Genomic DNA, 20,838 nt, shown 5'->3' with positions numbered 1-20,838 from the left:
GGTGTACTGGCAACACAGTGACAAAGCCGTGGCCGGGCTGGCTCGGTGGGTTGGAGCGTCGTCCCGTGAACCAGGAGGTGGCAGGATCGGTTCTCGGGCAGGGCTCACACCCGGGTCGGGGGTTCCGTCTCCGTTCAGGGAGCGTATGGGCAGCAGCCGACTGGCGTTTCTCCATCCCTCTTCCCCTCTCTCTGAAATCAATGAGCATATCCTCAGGTGGGGATCAACGAATAGTAATGAGACACACATCCACCTGGAAAGGTAGAAACACTGTTTTAAAGCAACTCCAGGGACTTGTGGGTTAGGGGGGACGGAAGGAGCACCACAGAATTCCCTCTGCTGAGCCCTCCAGCGCACCCCCCTCCTCGGGGCCCCACCTCCTTCTTGGCCCTGGGCTGGCTGACACGGGGACGGGATCCTGTGAAAGTCCGTGGTTTCTGGGACCTGGCCCGGGGCTGCACTGCCACCTCCAAGCTGCCCAGAGCAGCAGATGACATCCTGTCATCGCTCCGTGGCTGCAGCTGCGTGTCCTCACACCTTGGGTGGGGGGCCGCTCCTGACGGCCTTCCACGGGAAATGACCGGGTGGCCACAGGTGGTCACCCCTGCACAGGCGGGCTTCCCTGGCTCCGCCCCGCGGTGGCTGGCCCAGGTTCCCTCCCTCTGGCGCTCCCGAGGCTCATCCCGGTGTCAGGAGAGTCCTCGGTGGGGAGAAGAGCAGTGAGCACAGCCTGTTTCGGCGGGAGAGGACCTGCCTGGAAGGACGTGGGCACGGACTCACGGACTCGTGGGCAACTTGAGAGAGGGCCTCAGATGCCCGGGACGGCGCCCCAGTGGGCCCCCGCTGCCACCGAGAGACCCCCAGGCACTGCCGGCCTCCGTGCTGCCTGCCGTCCTCTGAGTCAGCCTGCGCATCGGGTGACGGGAGCCCCCTCAGGTGACACGCTTGGGCGTTTACTCAGCAGTGACGGGTGCAGGCGATAGCAGCCACAGACCAGACTGCTGTTTCAAAGGGACGAGAGAAATAATAGACGGGAAGGTGCGTTTCAGCTTCCTCCCCGCACAGCTTGGGGACTGGACACCGGCACACCTGTGCTTGTCTACCTGTGGGTCCCCCACCCCGCCGGCTCCCTGCCTCGTGCCACTGGGTGCTGGGGCTGCAGCGATGTGGTCCCGGACACCCAAGCGTGGCCTGCAGACCACCGCCTGCCCTTCCCAGCAGGTGAGGGCACTCACTGGGGACCGGGGGCACAGGGGGTGTTGGGCCACCAGCCATGAGCCATGAGCTGGACAGAGACGTGAGTGGCGGCTGCTGAGAGCAGACCTGCTGCCCGCCCCCCCCGCCCCCATCCCCTCGTCCCGCTGCTGGGACTTGGGACGTTGTTTGCTGCAGCTGCTGGGTGTGCAGCCTTCACAACTGTCCCTGGCCATCCTCATCTCCCTGCTCCTGGGGAGAGCCCCCTGGGGTCAGGACACTTCCCATCAAGAGGTTATGGGTTTCGTCAGGGCTGAGCTCAAACGGTGGGGCCCTGAGTTGTGAAAAAGTGGTTGAGTGTCTCCTAGTGCCAAATGGTTTATTTATTAAGAGGTACGTGTCACACAGAGGAGGGAAGCAGTTCCTGCAGAGAGTGTTCCGGTGGTGGAGGGGCCACGAGGCCCTGGGCAGTCTCTGGCGACCCGGCTCGGGTCACCTGTGACGGGCAGTAGCCACGCCCCCAGGGGCTGCCCAGAGCCTAGTGAGCTGGCCAGGGAGCCGGCTGGCTGGCCTGGGAGTGGGCAGGCGCGTGGTGTCCTGAGGTACCCGCAGTCTGCCGGGCGCGCGCAGGTCGGCGAGGCACAGGGCCTCAGAAACTCCAGTTTCAGCCGTCCCTGCTTGCTTCAACTGATGGGACTCACGAACTTGAAGCTTGCTTTCTCTAGAGACGAAAACCGGGCCAGTTGTCACTTTTTAAAATATCGTCATGCTTCCCGTGTGCAAGTATTAAATATTTTCTTCGCTGCAGAACAGCTTACACTGTAGTGCTCAACCCCAGACTCCCACGATCCATCCCAAATCAAGGTCGACGTTGCCCCGGAATGACGGGAGTTCTTCCTTCCTGTGAACTCAACTCTCCAGAACCCTCTTCTGGTAGCAGGAGCGGCAGAGGGGGCAGGCGTGGAAGGGGGAGGCATCCCCCCAGGAGAGCCGCTCCAGGGCCAGGAGGCAGGCGTGGTGGAACACGTGGGAGCAGGACAGGAGCGCCGTGGGCCGTGCCGGGGCGCCGCCGCCCGCCCCCGAGGGGCTGCCGGGGCCCACGGACAGCGGCGTGAGGCAGATGGAGCACTCGTGGGTGTCCCGGCGCAGCGCCTGCAACACGGGGGGGGGGGGGCGGGTGTGAGCTGGGCCGGGGGTGCCCGAGAGACCGGGCCCTCTGCAAACAACGAGGTGCGTCCTGCGTGCAGGATGCCGAGGGTGTGCTGGGTGTGTGCATGTCCTCTGCTGCTCGTGTGAGACGGGGAAGGGGAGGGTCACCCGCCCGTGCTAAGAAATTTGAAGGCAACCCTTTATAACATGCTGAGCATTGGTAATCTAGGTTTCCCTTGAAGCAACGGGGTGGCCTTTTTCGGAAGACGACTCAGTGGAGCTGTGAAACACTTTTACTAAGTGTCCCGTGTTCAGGACACTCGGGTCAGTGTTTCCTCTGCTGGGATCCTCACGGCCACCGGAGACCCAAGGGGAGGCCAGGGCACGGTGGGGGGCGGACACGCAGTGGGGCTGTTCCCTTCGGTGTTTTCACCGCTCCCAGGTCGGCACCCTCAAGGCAGACTCTCCACCTGAAGGGCCTTGCAGTCACCCCGGAGCAGGTGGCACAGGTCCAAGGGACCCCAGGTCTCCCCTCCGCGGTCACCACTGCCCCCTGTTGGCCGGGCCGCTGCGGTCACCCAGCCACGCCTACCTGCTCCTGGATCTGCTGCCAGTCGTGGTCGGTGAGCCTGCGGCCGCACTGCTGGTCCAGCTGCTGCAGGACGCTGCGGTTGACGGCCAGGCAGTGGTCAATTTCTGCCAGGAGCTCATCGATGTCCGTGTGGTTGGAGCAGAGCATGCGCTGGCTGATCTCTGTGAACTGAGGACAGGAGCGGCTCACCTGCTGAGCTCGGGGTCTCGGGCAGGTGGGGGCAGGGGGAGGGGAGCATCTTCTGGAGTTCCCACCACCTTCTGCACCGACTCCCTGCAGGTCTCTGCCTTCTAGTAATATTTTTTGGGAAGCCAACATGGCTCTCTGCTCAGTAACCCCACACCCAGGAGATTCATGCCGAGAGATCACCCAAAAGGCCGCCTGGTTGTTCGCTCTGGTGGCATCAGCAAGGAAGATGCCGACATTAAAAGTTGACAGGAGAAAGGAGCAACAGTTTTATGGAATTAGCTGTCTGTCATCCTGCCCTGGCACCCTTCACTGTCGCTTGAGGAGGATGGCGGCGACACAATGCCACCGTCTCCCCCTGCTCCCGGGACAGCCGGCACCAGACCAGAGCTGGTGCGTGGGTCTCTCTGTTGGCCAGCCGCCTTCCCGCTGTGGCTGCAGATTATGAATTACTGTTTTAGCGTGACCATAAAAAGGGAAATCGAAAAAGATGATCACCTTCTATTAAATGAGTTTTTCAGTCTGTTCTTCTCACTGAGCTGTGAAATCACGATTTGAAAACCCCCATGGCCTAAGGACCTTACAGATCTCTGGACAGAAGCAGATGTAATCAGGTGACGGATGGCTGTCTGCTCCTTTGCTACAGAACAGATCTTTAGGATGTAAAATTGTCTTTCTTACTGCTAACAGAGACATGGGGGCAGCATATTACAGTGCATCTCTAACTTGTACCAAGTTTGCTTTGACAGTAGTGTGCTTAGATACGGTCTCTAATGTCCCCCCGAGCTCCTTTCCATAAAGCACTATCATTTTGACCCAAGATTTAGAGAAGACTCCTCTGGACTCGGGTCTGGCCATGGGCCCTAATTTGGGAATCTTTCCTATGGGGCTCACCCTGCTCTCTGCGAATTTTAACTTCTGGAAGTAGGAAGGCTCCAGCCCTTCTGCAAGTACCCTTCCGGTGGGAGGCCGTCACCACCCTTTCTAAAAACGTAAAGTCCTATAGATACGGATTTATTATGAGGTTGACAGGTCTTCAACTTCACTAGACTTTTTATGGAGACTGGCTGTTTCCGTTAGTGTTTTGGGTGCCGATGGTTTGCCCCTTTCCCCCTGAGTCCTGCAGGATTTGGGGGGAATATTTGCATTCACAGAAGCACCGAGGCGGGTGAGAGAGGCCGAGCTGCAGGGCCTCCAGGAGTCCCGGGGTGGGGGGCGGGGAAGGGCTGGCTCGGGGGTGCGGTTCAGTTGTGCACACCTGGCTGTTCCGGGAGGCCCGGCACTCGCTGCTGAGCAGATCTCATGAGACAGACCGGAGACAGCGGGGGCACGCCGGGGAGGCCCAGAGCGAAGGTGCACGGTACACTTACAACAGCTCCCCAGCCCGACGGCTGTTACAGCTTCCTGAAAAGTAAGACTTCGAGCACCCCCAGGTGGGCCCCGCCCCACATCGGCGATCGAAAACCCTCCGGGGCCGGGTTTGAAAAAGGGTTTAAAGAGGTGAAGTTACTGTTAGTGATGTTTTTACTTGACCCACCACACCCCGGACATTATCGTTTCACGATGTGTCGAGTCGAGCGAGCTACGAAGGGGACCCTTCCCAGTCTTGTTCCGCGTCGAGCCCCGACGGGCCGGGCCGTGTGCGCGGCGCGCTTTCAGCCCGTCCGACGCGGGCGGGCTCCCTCCAGGGCTCCTCCAGCGGCCCGCCTGCGACAGCGCAGGCCGGTGGCCCCTCGCGGGCAGGGGCCCTATTGTCCGCGGCGCAGACCGGTGGCCAGTCCTTCGTCAGGCCGTGGAAGGCCGATCTGCCGCGAATGGCGGCGGAAGCACCTGCTGCTGAGGCTGCCACGCCACCCGGACTCCGCCGCGCGGCCGACTGGGTCACACGCACGAAGAGCACACGCCCCGTTGGTAACGGTGCAGGGGGCAGGGGGAGCGGTGCGGCCGTCAGCACCAGCGGCTTTTCTCGTCCTCAAGGACACGCACTGGACGTGATGGGGCCGTGGGGTGGTCACACGCCCGCGGACACGCAGGCCTGTGCCCAGCAGCACGTCTCGGCAGCGCGAGCCCACCCAGCCCTACGGCTGCTGCCGCACAAGACGCGGGCCGCGCGTGCACGGCACGTACGGAGAGAGACGTCAGGAGGTACGTCGTGTCCGGAGGGACGTCACGTCAGGTCTGGAAGACGTCACGGCGGGACTTCCGGCCCCGTTGCTCAGGCGCCCGCGGCTCTCCCCTGTGCCTGTGGGGACTGAGACGTCGTGGGGCCGGGATGCGTCGTGTGGAGCCCCGGGCGGACGGCGGCGCGGGAGCCCCTCAGCGCTGAGCCCGCGAGGACACGGCGGCCCTGGGGCGTGGCCGAGGTCGGTGAACTCCGGGCGGGGCGCGGGGCGCGGGCGGGGCTGTGCGCCGCGTCGGTCAGGCTGGGGGCGTGCGCTGGTCAGGTCGCGGTCCCGCGGCCGTGTGTCGGGGCCTTGCGGCCCACGCCCCGCTTGCTGGCCTGCCAGGGCCCCCGTGATCTCGAGCAAGAGACCGGGCGGGGGGAGGGGACGCCCCGCCCCCACGTTCTGAAAGGGCCGCGGGACGCTGAAGGCTCGGGACGCGCGGTTTTGGTGGAGGCGCGCGCTGCTCTTGCGCCTGCGCGGTGAGCTCTTTTCCTGCCGCGCGGTTGGGCCCCCTGACGCGGCGAGCGCGGCGTTGACACGCCCCCGGGCGTCCCCCGTCTCCCGGGCGCCGGCGCCGCCTCGAGGGCACGGTGAGCACGTGTTTGCGGGCGGGAGCCCCGCGCGGGTGCTGTCGACGGCGCTGCCCCGGCCGCGGGCTCTCCGCGCGGGGGCGCCGGCTCGCGCAGGCCTGAGATCCGGGAATCCTGGCCAGGCCGCCGGACTTCCGGCGCATCTGGGCTCCCTCTCGGGCGAAGGCGCGCGCAGCTCGCGGCCGGCCGCAGGTGGCTCTGGGGACGCGGGTCTTCCTGCTGGCCGGCGCGGTGCGGGCCTGCCGCGCTCCTTCCGTCTGGGCCCGGCTGCGCTCTCAGTTCAGTTCTCCGTGTGTTTCGGTTTCGGGTCCAATTTCTTTTGACCAATAGGTTGTTTAGAACTGTTTTCTGGCTGACACCTCTGATAAGGGGTTAATGTCCAAAATTTATGAAGTCCTCACAAAACTCAACACCAAAAAGCGAACAAGCCAGTTACAGCATGGACACAGGACCTGCACAGACCGGCTCCAGGGGCACACACAGAGGGCCCAGCGACACAGGAAGGATGCTCAGCATCACCAGCTTCAGAGAGATGCAGAGTAGAAACACAATGAGACACCACTTCACACACCAAAAACAAACCAACAAACAAGTGCTGGTGAGGATGAGGAGAAAAGGGAACCCCAGTGCGCTGCTGGTGGGACTGCAGGCTGGGGCAGCCACTGTGGAAAACACTGTGGAACTTCCTCAGAAAACTGAAGATGGAGCTGCCTTTTGATGGGATTCTACCCCAAGAGCCCTGAAACACCAATCCAAAAGAACCCATGCACCCCAATGTTCATAGCAGCACTATTCCCAACAGCCAAGTGCTGGAAACAATCTAGGTGCCCATCAGTCCATGAATGGATCAAGAAACTGTGGTCCATTCACGCAATGGAATTCTATGGAGCAGAGAGAGAGAAGGAGCTCCTACCCTCTGTGACGGCATGGATGGAGCTGGAGAGCATTACGCTGAGTGAAATAAGCCAGGTGCAGAGGGACAAATAGCATATGATCTCACCTTTAAGTGGGACCTAAACAACAAAACGAACAGGCAAGACAGAGACAGACTCATAGACGGAGAGTGGAGAGAGTAGTGGTGGTGGGGAGGCGAGGGGGTGGGGGGATGGCACAAAAAGGAAAAAGGACTTACGGACATGGACAACAGTGTGGTGATTGCTGGGTGGAGGGGGATATAAGGAGACTGAATGGTAATGGGAAAAATATAATAAAGATTAAATCAATAAAAAATAAAAACAAAAAAATCGAAGTTGTCACTTAATCCTAAATTACATGACATTTTGTCAATGAGAAAAATAACGATTTTCTTCATGTGTGATGGTGGCTGAAGACTATTAAGTGGCAGTTTATCCTGTCTCAGCTGTACAACTTGAACTTTGCCGATCAGCCCTCGCTCCATGAGCGACCGAAGGCCCGGAACAGTGGGAGAAGGAGTGGCGTGAGTGCTCTGGGAATTGCAGCTCTTCTGGCGGGCTCTGCTCCCGCTTCGGGCCACCCAGCCTGGACACCTGCTCACTCACTCGGCCTGGAGGCCGCAGTGGGGGCAGCGTGCTGGTCCAGGAGGTGGCCATAGGGCAGGATGCTTGCTTGGTGCCCACAGTCTTGTTGGCACAGCCCTCCCATCTCCCGCTTTGTCCAGCATGGTGTCCACACACCCTGTGAAGGCTGAAGACCTATGGGCCCACGCCACCGGTCACCCTTGCTGCCTCCCTTTGTGAGTCCGTGTGCATCTGTCCTCTCACACTTGGGTTGGAAGTGAGCTCCCACTCTCGACTTGCAGGGCACCTCTGGCCCTTCCTCTGACACTTCTCACGGCTGGGTGCTGTTTTCTCTTGCTGGTGTGTGCTTGTTTGCCGGAAGGAGTTCTTGGACTCAAGGACGAGTCTCATTCATTTGGTGAGGCCCTTACCATTCAATGCAAATCTTCGGCAGAGGTTGGCAGAGCATTAGAAGTGCACCTGGTGTGCACACCGGGGGGAGGTGCAGGGCGATGCTCCTTTTGGGGTGGAGAAGCAACGTGTGTAGCGGTTTTGCGGTGACTGCCCGTTTTGAGATGCCATACAACATGGGTGTTTAGCTTATGACATGACCTTGACATCAGCGTGTTAATAAGTGTACAGAGCAGCCTTCAGTGTGTGCTTCAGGCAAGTTTCCGAACGTGAGCCGGTGTGAGTGTCTTCATCCTTGTAGCTTCAAGTGTTTGGGGTTAGCAAGGGAAATATTTTACAAAGTTAAGTGTATTTATTGACTACCTACTGTGGCCACTTCAAAGCCATGTGCTAAGTGTAGCTTTTATGAAATATTTCTTAAATACCAAGTTCCCACATGCTTGCCGCCCACCTGCCTTTGCTACCCCCTTCACTGTTCCATGGGTCAGATGCCTTTAGTAAACGAAGGGCAAGACCTAGCCCCTCTCAGCGCCCCCCAAAAGACACCTGAGTACTACTTTTTAATAAAAAATAGTGGTCAATATTTTTCTCTAGAAGTAGACAAAATATGTAAAATTTCCAATTTCAATGAGAATGACCGTTATCATATATTTTCCTTTCAAGTCTCATATTTCAGATATTTGTAAGTAGTTAAGAGTCCGGGTTATTGATATGTAAAGCAACTCCTGGTCATTACAAGCAACGCACAGGCCGAACATTAAAAAGTGCCCAGGTGAACTCTGTCTGCCCAGGAGGCCTCTCGGAGTGATCCATCTTGATGTCAGCAAATTGCTTACTAATGTGTTGACTTAGGGCCGCCCTCAAAAGCAAAATGAAAAGCCTGGAATTTACAGCATATCAATGAATCAGTTGATAAGCTTTTACTGGTTTAATATCCTTGCAGTCTTGCTGCTTGGAGCCACTTCAAGTTAGCAACAGAATGTTTGCCATCTCCGTGTGATAAAGGAGCTCAAAGGACTAAACAAACTTTCAGACCATTACGCTGTTTGGTGAGATGTAAACGAAAAAAGGAAGAGAAATCTCACGGGAGGGTGTGGGAGTGGCGGCCCCTGAAGCCAACCAGGCTGACAAATCACTAACTTTCTAAACAACGGTCAGGACTTTTAGCTTGGGTGGAGATAATATAATGCATTTGAAAAGTTTTAATTGCAGCCATAAAAAACCATGCCTCAATTATATGACATACGCCAGCAGAACTTCCAGATAAGGATCAAAGGCTTTCAACGAATGTCCAACCGCTGCATTCTGGGCAGCACTTGGCGCTCTGTGCACGCTGCTGACAGGCGTGAGCGCGCAGCCCCGGGACCTCTCGGGGCTTTGATCTGAGCTCACCGCGCCCTGGGACTGCTGCACTGTCCTCGCAGCTCCGATGCCCCTCCAGCGAGCACTGCTGACTCCAGGTCAGCTCTCGACACTCACTCACAGGCGCAGAACTCAGCATTGGAGCCACCTGCAGGTTCCTAGCCCAGGACTGCCGTCTTTGAAAGGAATGGCATCACCCTGCTCTGGTTTAGTCTCGTTAGGAGTGTGCCAGTGACATCTTAAAGCAAGGCAAGTCTGTGAAAAGGAATTCTGGGTAGGGAAGCACTAGCAGTTGTAGAAAGGTAACCTCTGTGTTGTTTAAATTAGTTAACACCCAGTAGAAACATGAAAACTGAAGAAGAGACTTCATTAATTCCCCCTGTTAAGAAGAGTGAAAATGCAAGGCCACAGTTCTTTCACAGGGAAGATAGATTGATATGTAAAAATAGAATGGCCCGAGCTAATCTAATCTAGGGTATTAAAGACGTATCCATCTTCTTGAGCTCTTGAAACTTTAAAGGAAACAAGAACTTCCTAATTTATTGTGCTTAAAAATAGCTCCCTATTATCCCTCTTTGCTTTCCCCCACCATTGATTAGACTTTTTCCCTGAAGGTGACTTATCGTTGGTCCAACCCAGTGGTTCCCAAGTACGGCAGAGAAGTTTTCACCCACTTGCCAGGGAAGGAGAAAAGTGATCAGTGGAGTGGACTTTTCGTGCCGCTGTATGTCTTCACAGTCATCTCCTTTAGCATGTGGCCAAGTAGGCCTGCTTCTGTGGTGTGAGCACGGCGTTTCTTTTCCAAGGTGATTCTGACAGGCCCAGCAGTCTGGGGACCTCGGGGTGCGCAGGTGCAGAGGCTTCGGGGGAGGAGGGAGGCCCCGCTGCTGGGGTCCCGCTGAGGAGTCCTGGGCTGCTGGGGGCCGTCACTGCCGTTGGCTGCGGGGTGTGTCGCATGACTGACTGCTCTAGGGGCGTGCACTTGCAGTTTTTAAGACTGAAATACAGTGAATTTGCTCGGGTTTAACACTCACCAGTGGTGAGAATGGAGACACAGCTGAGGACTGCGGCTGCTGGTGCACACGTCAGCCCAGGTCAGAGCCTGCAGCTGTCCCCAGGCGTCCGGGGGCTCGCCATGTCCGACCCAGCCAGCTGCTACACGTCCTGCTCCGTGAGCTCTGCAGCTTCTGAAGCTGGGGCTTAGATCTCTGGTGGTTCCTCGCACTTGGTGGTGGTGGGGTGCTGGCATGTGGACAGACCGGTGTCAGACCGGGCTGAGAGCCACACCTCTGCAGGAGTGTCCGCTGACTGTGTCACAAAGCTGGTTCCCCAGCCTCGGGGCCTTGAGGGGGCCACTGCTTGTTCTGGCTGTGGAATTCATTTATTTTTAAATGGGCACTGATTCTTCTGAAGCTGGACTTGAGTGTACATGTTAGTTCTGGAAAACCAGGAAGCTAAATGAGAAACCCAGACCGGAAACCAATACTAGGCTGGCCAAAAAGTTCGTTCGTTTTTTCCTGTAAGATGGCTCTAGTAGCGCTTAGTTGTCTTTACTTTGTTCGAAACAGTTTTGTTAGGTCATATTGTGACAACTGTCAGATCAGCATATAGTTAAAAAAACACAATTGAATTTCTGTGCATCCATTTTACTAGTGAAGATGGAGGAAAATAAGGAACATTTTCAGCATATTATGCTTTACTATCTCAAGAAAGGTAAAAACGCAATGGAAATGCACAAGAAGATCTGTGCGGTGTGTGGAGAAGGTGCCGTGACTGAGCGAGTGTGCCGGACAGAAGTGGTTTGCGAAGTTTCGTGCTGGAGGTTCCCCATTGGATGAGGCTCCATGGTTGGGAAGACCAGCTGAAGGTGACAGCGATCAAATCGAGACAGTAATCGGGACATGTGATCGTTCCACACACAAACGTGGACAAATGTGGACCTGCAGCCCTGTCCACAGCCTCCCCCTGCTGCTCGCCCCACCCCTCCCAGGGCCAGAGCCCTCCTGTGGGGCCCGTCCTGCCCACCTTGGAGGGGGCACCGTCCAGCGCAAGGACAGGGTGGCACCGTGGCATCTCATCTCTCCACCCCCGGCCTTGATGGCTTTGTTGTCAGGATGAAGAGTTTCAGGGGGTTTGCTCCCAGAGTGTTTCATGCTGTCCTACCGCTGAGGACAGAGCAAGTGGGCTTTCTCGGTTAATCTGAGGCCCCACACGGAGCCACGGTTCTGTTTCTTTTTTCCGACACCGCGGTACCTGCGTTGCTGGGAGGGCTGCCTGAGGAAGGGCACTAGGTGTCAGCTGCGACAGAGTGAGGCCCGGGTCCCCTTCCTCCAGGGTCCCCGCGTGGCGCTGAGACACGAGAATGTCAGGGCGGTGTGAGGGCGCAGGGATCGGCACCTTGGCAGAGGAAGTCCGACTGGGCATTCGAGGATACCGGGAGCTTGTGAGTGAGCCCGCCCTCCGCCCCCAAAGCACAGGGCGGGAGAAGTTAGGGATGTAGGGGGCCTCTGTACGGTGAGGAGTGAGTGACTGTTGTCACTCACGACCCCAAACGGGGCAGGGATCTAAACTCCATGTATCCTGGGGCGTGACCACGGGGTTCCACCTGAGGGTCCGAGCTAACACCCCATCCGAACGCCCGCCGCCCTGTGACCCCGAGATGGACAGGAGCTGGAGCAACACGTGAACGGTTACAGTGAGTGCCCGCATCCCGGCGCCCTCCGTGAACCCCGTTCTGATTCTTAGCACGGCCCGCAGGGCAGAGGGTCGCCCCGCCCCATCGCAGAGGTGGCGGCGGGGCGGCGGGCAGCTGTTGTCGGCCTGACACACAAGGCTGGTGAGGGTTGAGCTGGGATTCCAACCCAGGCCTTGCTGGCCCCCCCACTCTGCCTTGCCTGTCCTTTTTGCATGGGACACGTGATGGAAACTGTTAAGCCAAAAAGTACATAAAAAGTGGCTAAAAGAAAGGGTAGAAACTGAAGTTTCTGGAGGGTTAAGGGTCTGTACCTACCTTTTCTTCAAAGAACTTCCTCCTCAGCCTGGCGTCGGTGGGTGGCAGCGTCCTCCTCAGGTCGCGGTACCACTTCCGGACCACGTGTCCCCGCCAGCAGGCTTGGATCCTGGAGCACGAGTTGGAGGGGGCTGTCAGGGCCCGGGGCCCCGGCGCCTCGCCGCCGCTGCAGTGGGGTGCCCGGGGCAGGGCCCTTCTCACCTTGTCGCGCACTTTCTTCTGAACAGCTGGGCCCCGTCGTGGATCACTCGGGTTTGGTACTGGTTCTTTCTGCAGAGGGGACAGGTTTTCTTACCTGTGAACTTTTCAAAGGCCTGGAGGCACGCCTGAAGAGAGACATTTCGCTTAAGTCTTTGCGAGTGATCACTCATAAACCACATTTCTACTTCTAATGTAACTATAGTGTTCCTTTCTCTCATGATTATGAGACTTAGTGTACTTTAGATCGTGAAGAAGTTTCGTCAGATGTTAACACCTTCCTCACGCAGCTTGCTCCTCCACGTGGCCTTTAACAGGAGCACACATGCAGGTATGTCCAGACCTCTGACACCAGACCGCGTAAAGGCAGAGGGCGCTGTGTCCAGGGTGGCCCTGCCGCCAGTCACAGGGACCGGGCTGTCACTCCCTCTGACGGACATTACCGACAGTCCGCTAGACAGACGTTTGTGTTCCCTCGTCATGTCGAATTCACGGTTTTTCCAACCAGCATGAATCGTACTGCAGTCCAGAGTCATGTTTCTGGCTGCAGGTGGCGACTGTGGACACCACAGATGCCCCCGGGGGGAGCCTCAGGAAGGAGGGTGAGCCCGTGCCCGGCCGCCGCGGGCGACGGGGGGACGGGCGACTCACCCTGTGGAACACGTGGGAGCAGGAGAGCAGCACCTGTCCGCGGGAGACAAAGCGTTGAGTGTCAGTCGGTGTAAGCGAGAAGCAGCGCAGACGCAGTAATTAAAGAAACACCACATGCTTGCAAGGTAAGCTGTGTCGTTTCTTTGAAAATATAAAAAAGCAAATTAAAAACCTTGATACTCATAATATTTAGTGTTTAAGTTTAGCACGGCACAGGTATATAACCTCAGTGGGAAAAGCCAAGTTCAATAGCAGTGAAGTTGAAGCCACTGAGCCACTGGATGGCCGCATGTTGAAAGATGAAACTGTCGTGAGTGGATGCATCTCCCGGGCAGGTCTGGGGCGGGGAGGGGACAGAGAAGGGCAAGCACACACCTTCTTCAGGGCTTCGTTCACCTACGCTGCCCTCTTCAAGTTGTAAAAATCACAGCTTCATTGAGGTATAATTCTGGTACTCAAATAGCAAGTCCTGGGTACATATGAATCACGTTTAGTGTTTTAAATGCAGGGAAAGTGCAGTCACAAGAAAAATCTTCCTTTTCTGTGACCAGATTCCCACTAAATAGTGACGATATCCTGGGCTGTGACAAGACAGAAGCTTAGACCCAAGAAAGAAAGAGGTGGTGGGGTCTTCTGGAAGGGAAGGCAGCGGGGAGAAGACCAGGACGGCTGCGCCCTGCACACCCTGCAGGGAGTGAGCTGCAGCCACGGGCCTCCCATGGGGCAGAGACATTCCTCCAGCGCTCTGGGCACAGTCTCAGACACCAGCCACTGGGCCTTGGGAGAACGTCCCAGTTTTTAAAGTGATCCTCCTCCTGCCTTCGTTCAGTCTACACTTTTCTTCCTGGGCAGGAAGAGTGAAAGAAATCCTGGAGTAAGTGCAGCTCGGAAACCTAGAGCCTTTCCTGGAAACTCATGGCCACCAGTAAGCCTGGACTGGAAAAACTCAGTAACATCAGTCCTTTTAAATTATCACCATTTAATTGAACAGCAGTCCTGTGTGTACTCAATAGAATAATCTTTCAGAGTGTCTCATCAACAGATACTTGATGGTCTGCGTTGGGAGTGTTATACTCTGTATGTTTAAAATATGCTTGTAAACGTTCATAGGCAGGTCCTGCTGGCAAACATTCTCTGGGATAACAGAAGGAAGTGACCAGGTCGGGGGAGATGCACGGAAAGCGTCCTCCGAGTGAGCGCCCGAGTCCAGCTGCACCCGCGCGAGCTTCCCGGCCCCACCGACGCGTGCCACCAGTCAGAGCCCTCGGCGGTCAGCGAGCATCAGAAGAGCGCCGGCTGCCGCTGGGAACTAAGGGAGACTTCGACACGGGAGCAGGAGCAAGGGCCGCAAAGTGAACACAGTGTCTCTGTATCCACGACCAAACAAGATACAGAATTCAGTGAGAATAAGGACAGAATGGAAGACATGCTGTGTGCGACGTAGGCGAGCCCCTCCCTTTTCCATAGGTCGGGTTGTTTACAGTGTAATTAGGAAAAGCAGTCAGTTACGAGGAAGTTCCCATAAGACCGTCAGCCTAATTCTCAACAGAAACTCTGCAGGCCAGAGGGAGTGGCAAGAAATATTCAAAGTGATGAAAAGTTGGGATCTACAGCTAAGACTACTCTAGCCAGCAAAGCTGTCATTTAGAATCAAAGGACAGATAAAGAGCTTCCCAGACAAGGAAGAGCTAAAGGAGTTCCTTGTCACCAAGCCATTTGCTACATGAAATGTTAAAGGCAGGGGTCCCCAACCTCTGGGCTGCAGGCCAGGGCCAGTCTGGGCCAGTCAGGAGCCGGGCTGCCCAGCAGGCGGTGAGCTTGAGTGCAATGTGCTCGAATCACCCCGAAGCCATCCGTGATTTTTCCACGGATTTCTCCCCAGTCCGTGGAAAAATCATCTTCCATGAAACCGATCCCTGGTGCCTGAAACGTTGGGGACTGCTGGTTAAAGGGTCTTCTTTAAGAAGAAAAGATAAAAACGTGAACACAAATGGCAGTAAGTACATATCTATCAACAATCGAATCAAAAACAAACTAAATGAACAAGCAGAACAGAAACAGACTCGTAGACACACAGAACAGCTGACGGCTGCCGGGTGGGAGGGGGTGGGAGGGGGCGGGAGGAGGGGCGAGGAGGGTGAAGGGGCTGAGCAGCGGGGGTTGGCGGCGCAGAACAGGCCCGTGGAGGGGAGGCACAGCACGGGGAGTGTCCCGTGTGCTCTGTACTGTTCCAGCAGCCGCGTCTGGTGCCGGATGGGATGGTGCGAGGTGCATCAGATGGTCCCCCGTCAGGCACACGACGTCTGATCCCCGGGTGTGCACCCGAAGCTGACCTGACGTGTGTCAGCTGTGACTGAAAACCACAGAAGGACCACAGAAACGGACACAAACAGGAAACGAGGTCTCCAGGGCCTGAAAGACTCCTTGTGGCTTCATTAACTCGTGTCACACTAAAACGTTAAGTTACCCTAGATGGTAGTCCTGTGGTTTACGAGCTAAAATCTTTCCGAATTCCCCGAGTTTCACAGCCGTGCGGTTAGATCCCGACAGAACTGGAATCCAGTGTGTGTAAAATAAGTCGTGAGTTCAAATTAGTGAAGACCGAAAGTCCCGTCGTGCACTAACTCAATAACAGTGACACCAATGAAAACCGCGCCGTCGGAGAGTTTACATAGCAGGGCCGCCAGCGAAGCCTGCCTTTCGCTCTGTCTGCTGCGCTTCCTGCACATGTCTGGGCGCCCGCTCCAGGGGAGGCACGGGCTGCCCTGTGGGGCATCGTGTGGCCGTCCGCTCAGGAGGGACACAGCTGCAGGGAGGAGGTGCCCTAACGTCAGACTGCAGCCGACGAGGCAGACCGAATTTGTGCACGGGACACCCCGTGACACACACAGGTGCTGCAGTCTGTGGAACCCTCAGTCTGACCCTGACACGTTCATGAATAGAGGCTGGGGGGCTTTAAAGAATCTTCCACAGATTACTGAGATGGGCAAGCCTGGACTTTCCTTTTATATTCCAGTTCGCATACCAGCTTGAAAATTCCTTTTTGCTTCCCCTTCCCTCCGTCGGGCTGTGAACACCTCTCTGCACCCTGCCCTCGGGGTCTCCCTCTGTTCAGCCTCCACGGCCGGAGGCCCGGGAGCGCTCTGCCACCCGTCTCGGTGCCCGCCAGTGCACCCCTGCTGAGTGCGCGGACCTGCCCGACCAGGACGGGGCTCAGGGCTCGGCTCCTCCTGGCACGGGGGGGGGGGGGGGGCTCGCACGAAGGGAGAGAGTCGCAGTGTCCGAGGGCCCCGGGGGCAGGAAGTGGAAAAGAGAAGCCTGGAGCCCGTCCCGGTGCCCAGTGCCTCCCTCACAGCACCCCCGCGAGAACAGCCCCGGCTCGGTGTCCCCAGGAGTGGGTCTGCCGGGCGTGCACACCCCACCCTCTCGCTGCACGCCGGGGCTACACACCTGGGGGCGCAGCTGGAACTCTTCCTTGCACACTGGGCAGGGCTGCACGGAGTCCCCCTGCGACAGGGACCTCTGTCTCACTTTGTCCCACTCGTCTGAGGAGAGCGGCAGCGGGGGAGGTTCGAACAGGCCCAGCCTCTGCGCTGCAGTGAAAACAACACAAGTAGAAAGTGGGGGACTGCTGCTGCTCCTGGACAATTGTAACGGCCCTGAGCCCTGTCCCTTTCCGGAGCGCAGCCAGCTGCTGGCAGCTCAGGGTGAAACGGGAGGGTGTCTGTCGGGCGCGGCGGTGGTGTCGGCGGTGGCCCCTCTGCGCCAGGCCCCGTGTTCGTGGCACTGGTGCTGGGACACAGACCAGAGGCACCTGTTCCCATGCCCAGCGTCTTTCGAAAGTCCTGTCTGTTTCTAACTTCCTGTTAAAATAATTTCAGACTCCCAGAAGGCTGTAGAAACTGTAAAGCATTCTCGTGTGTCTTTACCCAGCTTCCTAAAGGCCAGCGTGCAGGCCGACCAGGACACGAGCGTCACCCTAGCGCTGCCCGTCTGCTCCTGTTTGGGCTTTGCTCCCGTCTCGCCCAGCTCTCTTTCTCTGACCCAGACCCCACACTGCACTCGGCCGTCCCGTCCTCTCCGTCTCCTCCCGTCTGGGCCGATTCCTCAGTCTTTATCTGCTTTCCTGGACTGGTGCTTCTGGTTAGGACTGGCCAGGAATGTGCAGAACGTCGTCAGTTTGGGGTTGTCTGATGCTTCCTCGGGATTAAATTCGGACGTGCACTGAGGCGAGAGCATGCCCTTCTCAGAACGCAGGACGGGGAGACACCTGACGTCGGGGTGTGTCCCTCTGGGGGCGGTCGCCTCGGTCACTGGGCGAAGTGCCGGCCACCCCATGTCACCCCTCTGTGAGGCCACGGCGTGCCCTCACCGCAGATGCGGACCGGGAGGTGCCGTGGGACGGGTCACAGCATGAGTGTCCCGTGGTGGGGGGGTTGTTCTCACTGTGCTGCCTCCCGAACTGCCTGTGCCTTTCCGTTCCTGGCGCCTCTGCCTCGTCAGCTGTCACTCTGCGGCGAGAGCGCTTTCTCTCTCCGTTCCTTGCGCGATCACTCACGCACATCATGCGCATGCACAGATACTTACTGTTGTTTTCGTTCACCTGCCTAATTTGTTCCCACCCTCATCTTTCTTAAAGATTTTACTTATTTATTTTTAGAGAGAGGGGAAGGGAGGGAGAAAGAGGAAGAGAAACATCAGTGTATGGTTGCCTCTCGTGTGCCCCACAGTGGGGAACCCGGCCTGCAATGCAGGCCTGTGTCCTGACTGGGAATCGAACGGGAGACCCTTTGGTTGCAGGCTGGCACTCAGTCCACTGAGCCACACCAGCCAGGGCCCCATCCTCATTTTTAAACTTTAGCACCTATGTATCTTTCCATAAGATTGCAAATTATTTCTGTCCAAGGAAAATTATACTGTCAGTCTCAACTAAATTCTTTAGTGTGAAGAAGCCGAAACGTGAATGATGAGGTCAGCTTACCTAGAGTTAATGGTGGGGGTTTGGGATCGAGAACATACTCTCTTTCTGGATCAGCCTCTCTGGGGCCTTGTGTCCTCCTTTGAAGCCCTGTGTCTGTTACAGCTTTCGCATTCCTTTTTAGAGATCTGAGTGCGTTCGCTCTCTGCTGTGCCTTTGTCTGGGAAGGATCGGCCGCCGAAGGGTTTTGTAGCTGAAGGTCATGTAAGATGTGATCTTGTAAAGCAACCGCAGTGATTGCTAAGTTGCCTCGCTTACACGGGTGCCCCTGAAAAGCGGGGGAGAGCGGCACACACAGAACATTATGTGACGTGTCGCTCAGAAGAAAACCGAAGCCTTCATTCTCCATCTCGAAAGCGTGCTGGACCCAATCTAGCAGAGGAGAGTGCCCGACCCATCACCAGCCGAGCTGGAGCAAAGCCCAGTCTCCACACCTACGGTGACGGCACAGCCACACCGCTCCATTTGATCCCCAAGGCCTCTAATTACAGCATGGATAGATACGTTGTGACCCATGGAGGACGTGCCTGCCTGGACACATTCCGTGTCACTCTAATTAAATCAGTCTGCAGGGGAGTGTTGCTTCTCTTCTCCTAAAGAGAAGGCTGCGCTGGTGCAAGTTACAGGGAGCGGAGGGCCGTGCGGCCGAGAGGGGCTCGTCGTGAAGGCTCAGCGGACAGCCACTCGTGCAAGCACGGCTTGCAGCTGTCCCGCACGCTCGCACACAGCCGGATGAAAACACATTCACGACTGAAACCATGTGTGAGTTTCTGACGAGAGTTGTGTACCTTGTTTTTAAACATGCCAAACCAGGGAGCGCTGCTGCTCGCTCGGCTGTGTCAGATCATGTCATCACATGGTATTCCTCTCATTCTTCTCCCGTGGGGACACAGTTGACAGGAAGTCAGGGCTGGACCGCAGGTGAGAACGGGAACCCCCGGTGCTCAGCAGGAGGGTGCTCCGCCCACGTGCAAGGAGCCTCAGCCCGAAGGCGGGGGAGCTGAGTGGAGCCTGCCGGCCAGAGGTGACGCTCACCTGGGATGGGAGGGACAGAGGGACGTTAGCACCTGCACTGTGGGGAGTCGGGTGCAGGCCCCCCAGGGCCCAGCCGCATCGGTCCCTCTGGGCGGGGGGAGAGCCGAAGAGGGATGCGGCCGCGCGTGCACACGCACAGTTCGCGGACGCACCTGGGGCCCACTCCTGCCCCACCTGTAGGCCAGGCAATTTACTTCTCCTCGCGCAGTCTGTTTTCTGGCCTTAAAACAGGTGTCGTGATACAGACACACCTGGCAGGGTTATCATTAGGATTAACGGGACGATCTTTGTAACGTATCTTCCGTGGGCCTTTCCCACCGAAGATGCTCCGTACAAGCTTACTGTTGCTCCGCTTCCCTGCTAGAAGACTCTGAAACTGGCCCCTTCAGCTTTTGGGTGAGAGTCCAGAATATTCTGGGGAGAAACAGTGCTGAAGTAGTCTAGGAAATAGTGGCGTGGGCCTAAACGTGAGACTAGAAATGGATTAGTCCACAAGAAGGGTCGAAGACCCCACCCCTGTACCAGGGGAGCCTGGTAGGGTGAGCTCGCCCAGGAGCAGGGCGGGGAGAGGGCCGCGTGGGTCTGCGGTCTCCCTGCGTGGGGGCTGTTGGTGCAGACGCGCCCAGTGCGGCTCTGGACCAAGGCACGCAGCAAGGGAAGTTCTGTCGCGACAGTCACTTCGTCACGACAGCGAGGTGGCAGGCGTGGGAGCAGGTCCGTGCGGGCAGATGTCGCTGGAGCGTGCTACTCTGCGCGTCCTCACGCTGCAGAGGTGGGCACTTCTCAGATGGTCAGCCTCACCCCCTTTCGGAACGAGGGACGGATCCCTAGGTGAGGCGACTGGCAAGAGCATGCGCCGAGACTGTGGCAAGGGTAGGGCTACACACTGAACCCGTGTCCAGTGTTAAGCGCTGAATTTAACAGGAATATTTTTCTCTGTAAACTCCAGTATTAACGACTAGTTAAAAGAGGTGGGGCTTGGTGACAAAAAATACCAGTGCGGCGCCAGAGCTCCCAATGGGCCGCCTGGACCTCAGGCTACGGAGTGAACACGCTCCCTGAACACCTGCCCGAGACACAGACCTGCGGCTGAGACCGCGGGCGCACACCGGCTCTTCGCTCCCCCAACTCGTGGTTCTTCTCGGCCCACCTCGGCCGATGGTGCACCTGGGACGGCCGGAGGCGCGCGGACAGTGCGAAATTAAATGGTTGGGACGCTCTGCCCGACTCGGCCACGCCTTCGGACTCGGCGCTGGCCAGTGCCTGGTGGCACTGGGCTTCGGAAGTCACCGATTGCTGACCGGGACGTTTTTAGGACCGACCGGGTGCGGACCTCGGGTGCCCTGGGACCGATGGCCGTGGCAGCCCGGCGGAAGTCGGGGGGATGCGCAGGCGGGAGTCCCGGGGCCAGGCCCTCCTACCCCTGCAGGGGACGGTCCCTTCCCCGCTCCTCCGCCCTCTCTTGGCCTCCGCACACCCCCCACAGCCTGCGCCCTGGACCTCCGTGACCGCTCGCGGTTGCCAGGCAACCACTGCGGGCTGCGGTCATACCCCAGCGCGCATGCTCAACGGCCCAGTCATGCACTGCGCGTGTGACGAGTTCCGGCGGCGCCCCAAGCAGGTGCCGTCCCCCTCCTTGCGCCACCCCCCTCCACCATGGCGGTGCTGCGCATGCTCGCCAGGTCCGCTAGGCCCGAGGCCGCAGCGCGCATGCTTGCGCTGGTCCCGAGGCTGTATGTGGGCGGGGGCTTGAGCGTAGGGGTCGCAATGTTCCCCTGATCGCCAGCGCCCACCATGCTCCCTAAGGTAGGGTGCTTGTAGGAGCCCTGGGGGTTTTCT

The 20,838-nt window shown here is 57.6% G+C and overlaps 1 protein-coding gene across 4 annotated transcripts; it reads right to left on the bottom strand.

Moving 5' to 3' along the window:
* Positions 1-1,569: 1,569 nt before the first annotated feature.
* On the bottom strand, positions 1,570-20,526 carry RNF32 (ring finger protein 32). Of its 4 annotated transcripts, XM_045837804.1 has the most exons (9): positions 20,083-20,526; positions 18,753-18,999; positions 17,968-18,232; positions 16,437-16,579; positions 12,987-13,019; positions 12,339-12,463; positions 12,138-12,246; positions 2,936-3,103; positions 1,570-2,346 (listed from the first exon to the last, which is right to left on the bottom strand). In XM_045837804.1, the coding sequence occupies exons 2-9, from the start codon at positions 18,765-18,767 to the stop codon at positions 2,104-2,106; spliced, it is 1,101 nt and encodes a 366-aa protein (XP_045693760.1). In that variant the 5' UTR covers positions 18,768-18,999; positions 20,083-20,526; the 3' UTR covers positions 1,570-2,103. The 4 variants fall into 4 exon arrangements, with proteins under 4 accessions (XP_045693760.1, XP_045693761.1, XP_045693763.1 ...); XM_045837805.1 differs by lacking the exon at positions 12,987-13,019; XM_045837807.1 differs by lacking the exons at positions 1,570-2,346; positions 2,936-3,103 and adding an exon at positions 6,184-6,398.
* Between the last annotated feature and the right edge of the window lie 312 nt (positions 20,527-20,838).

This window comes from Phyllostomus hastatus, unplaced genomic scaffold, assembly GCF_019186645.2.
Source record: "Phyllostomus hastatus isolate PE091 unplaced genomic scaffold, TTU_PhHast_1.1 phas_contig_244, whole genome shotgun sequence".
Taxonomy (NCBI): Eukaryota; Metazoa; Chordata; class Mammalia; order Chiroptera; family Phyllostomidae; genus Phyllostomus; species Phyllostomus hastatus.
Note: the sequence above shows the minus strand (reverse complement) of the source record. Positions and strands in the feature narration are given on the sequence as shown.

Coding starts and splice junctions, on each gene's coding strand:
- RNF32 (XM_045837804.1), bottom strand. Junction 13,020..16,436: donor AGTTCCAGCTGCGCCCCCAG/GTGTGTAGCCCC, acceptor TCCCGCGGACAG/GTGCTGCTCTCCTGCTCCCA. Junction 3,104..12,137: donor GGAAGTTCTTTGAAGAAAAG/GTAGGTACAGAC, acceptor TCCTGTCCTCAG/TTCACAGAGATCAGCCAGCG.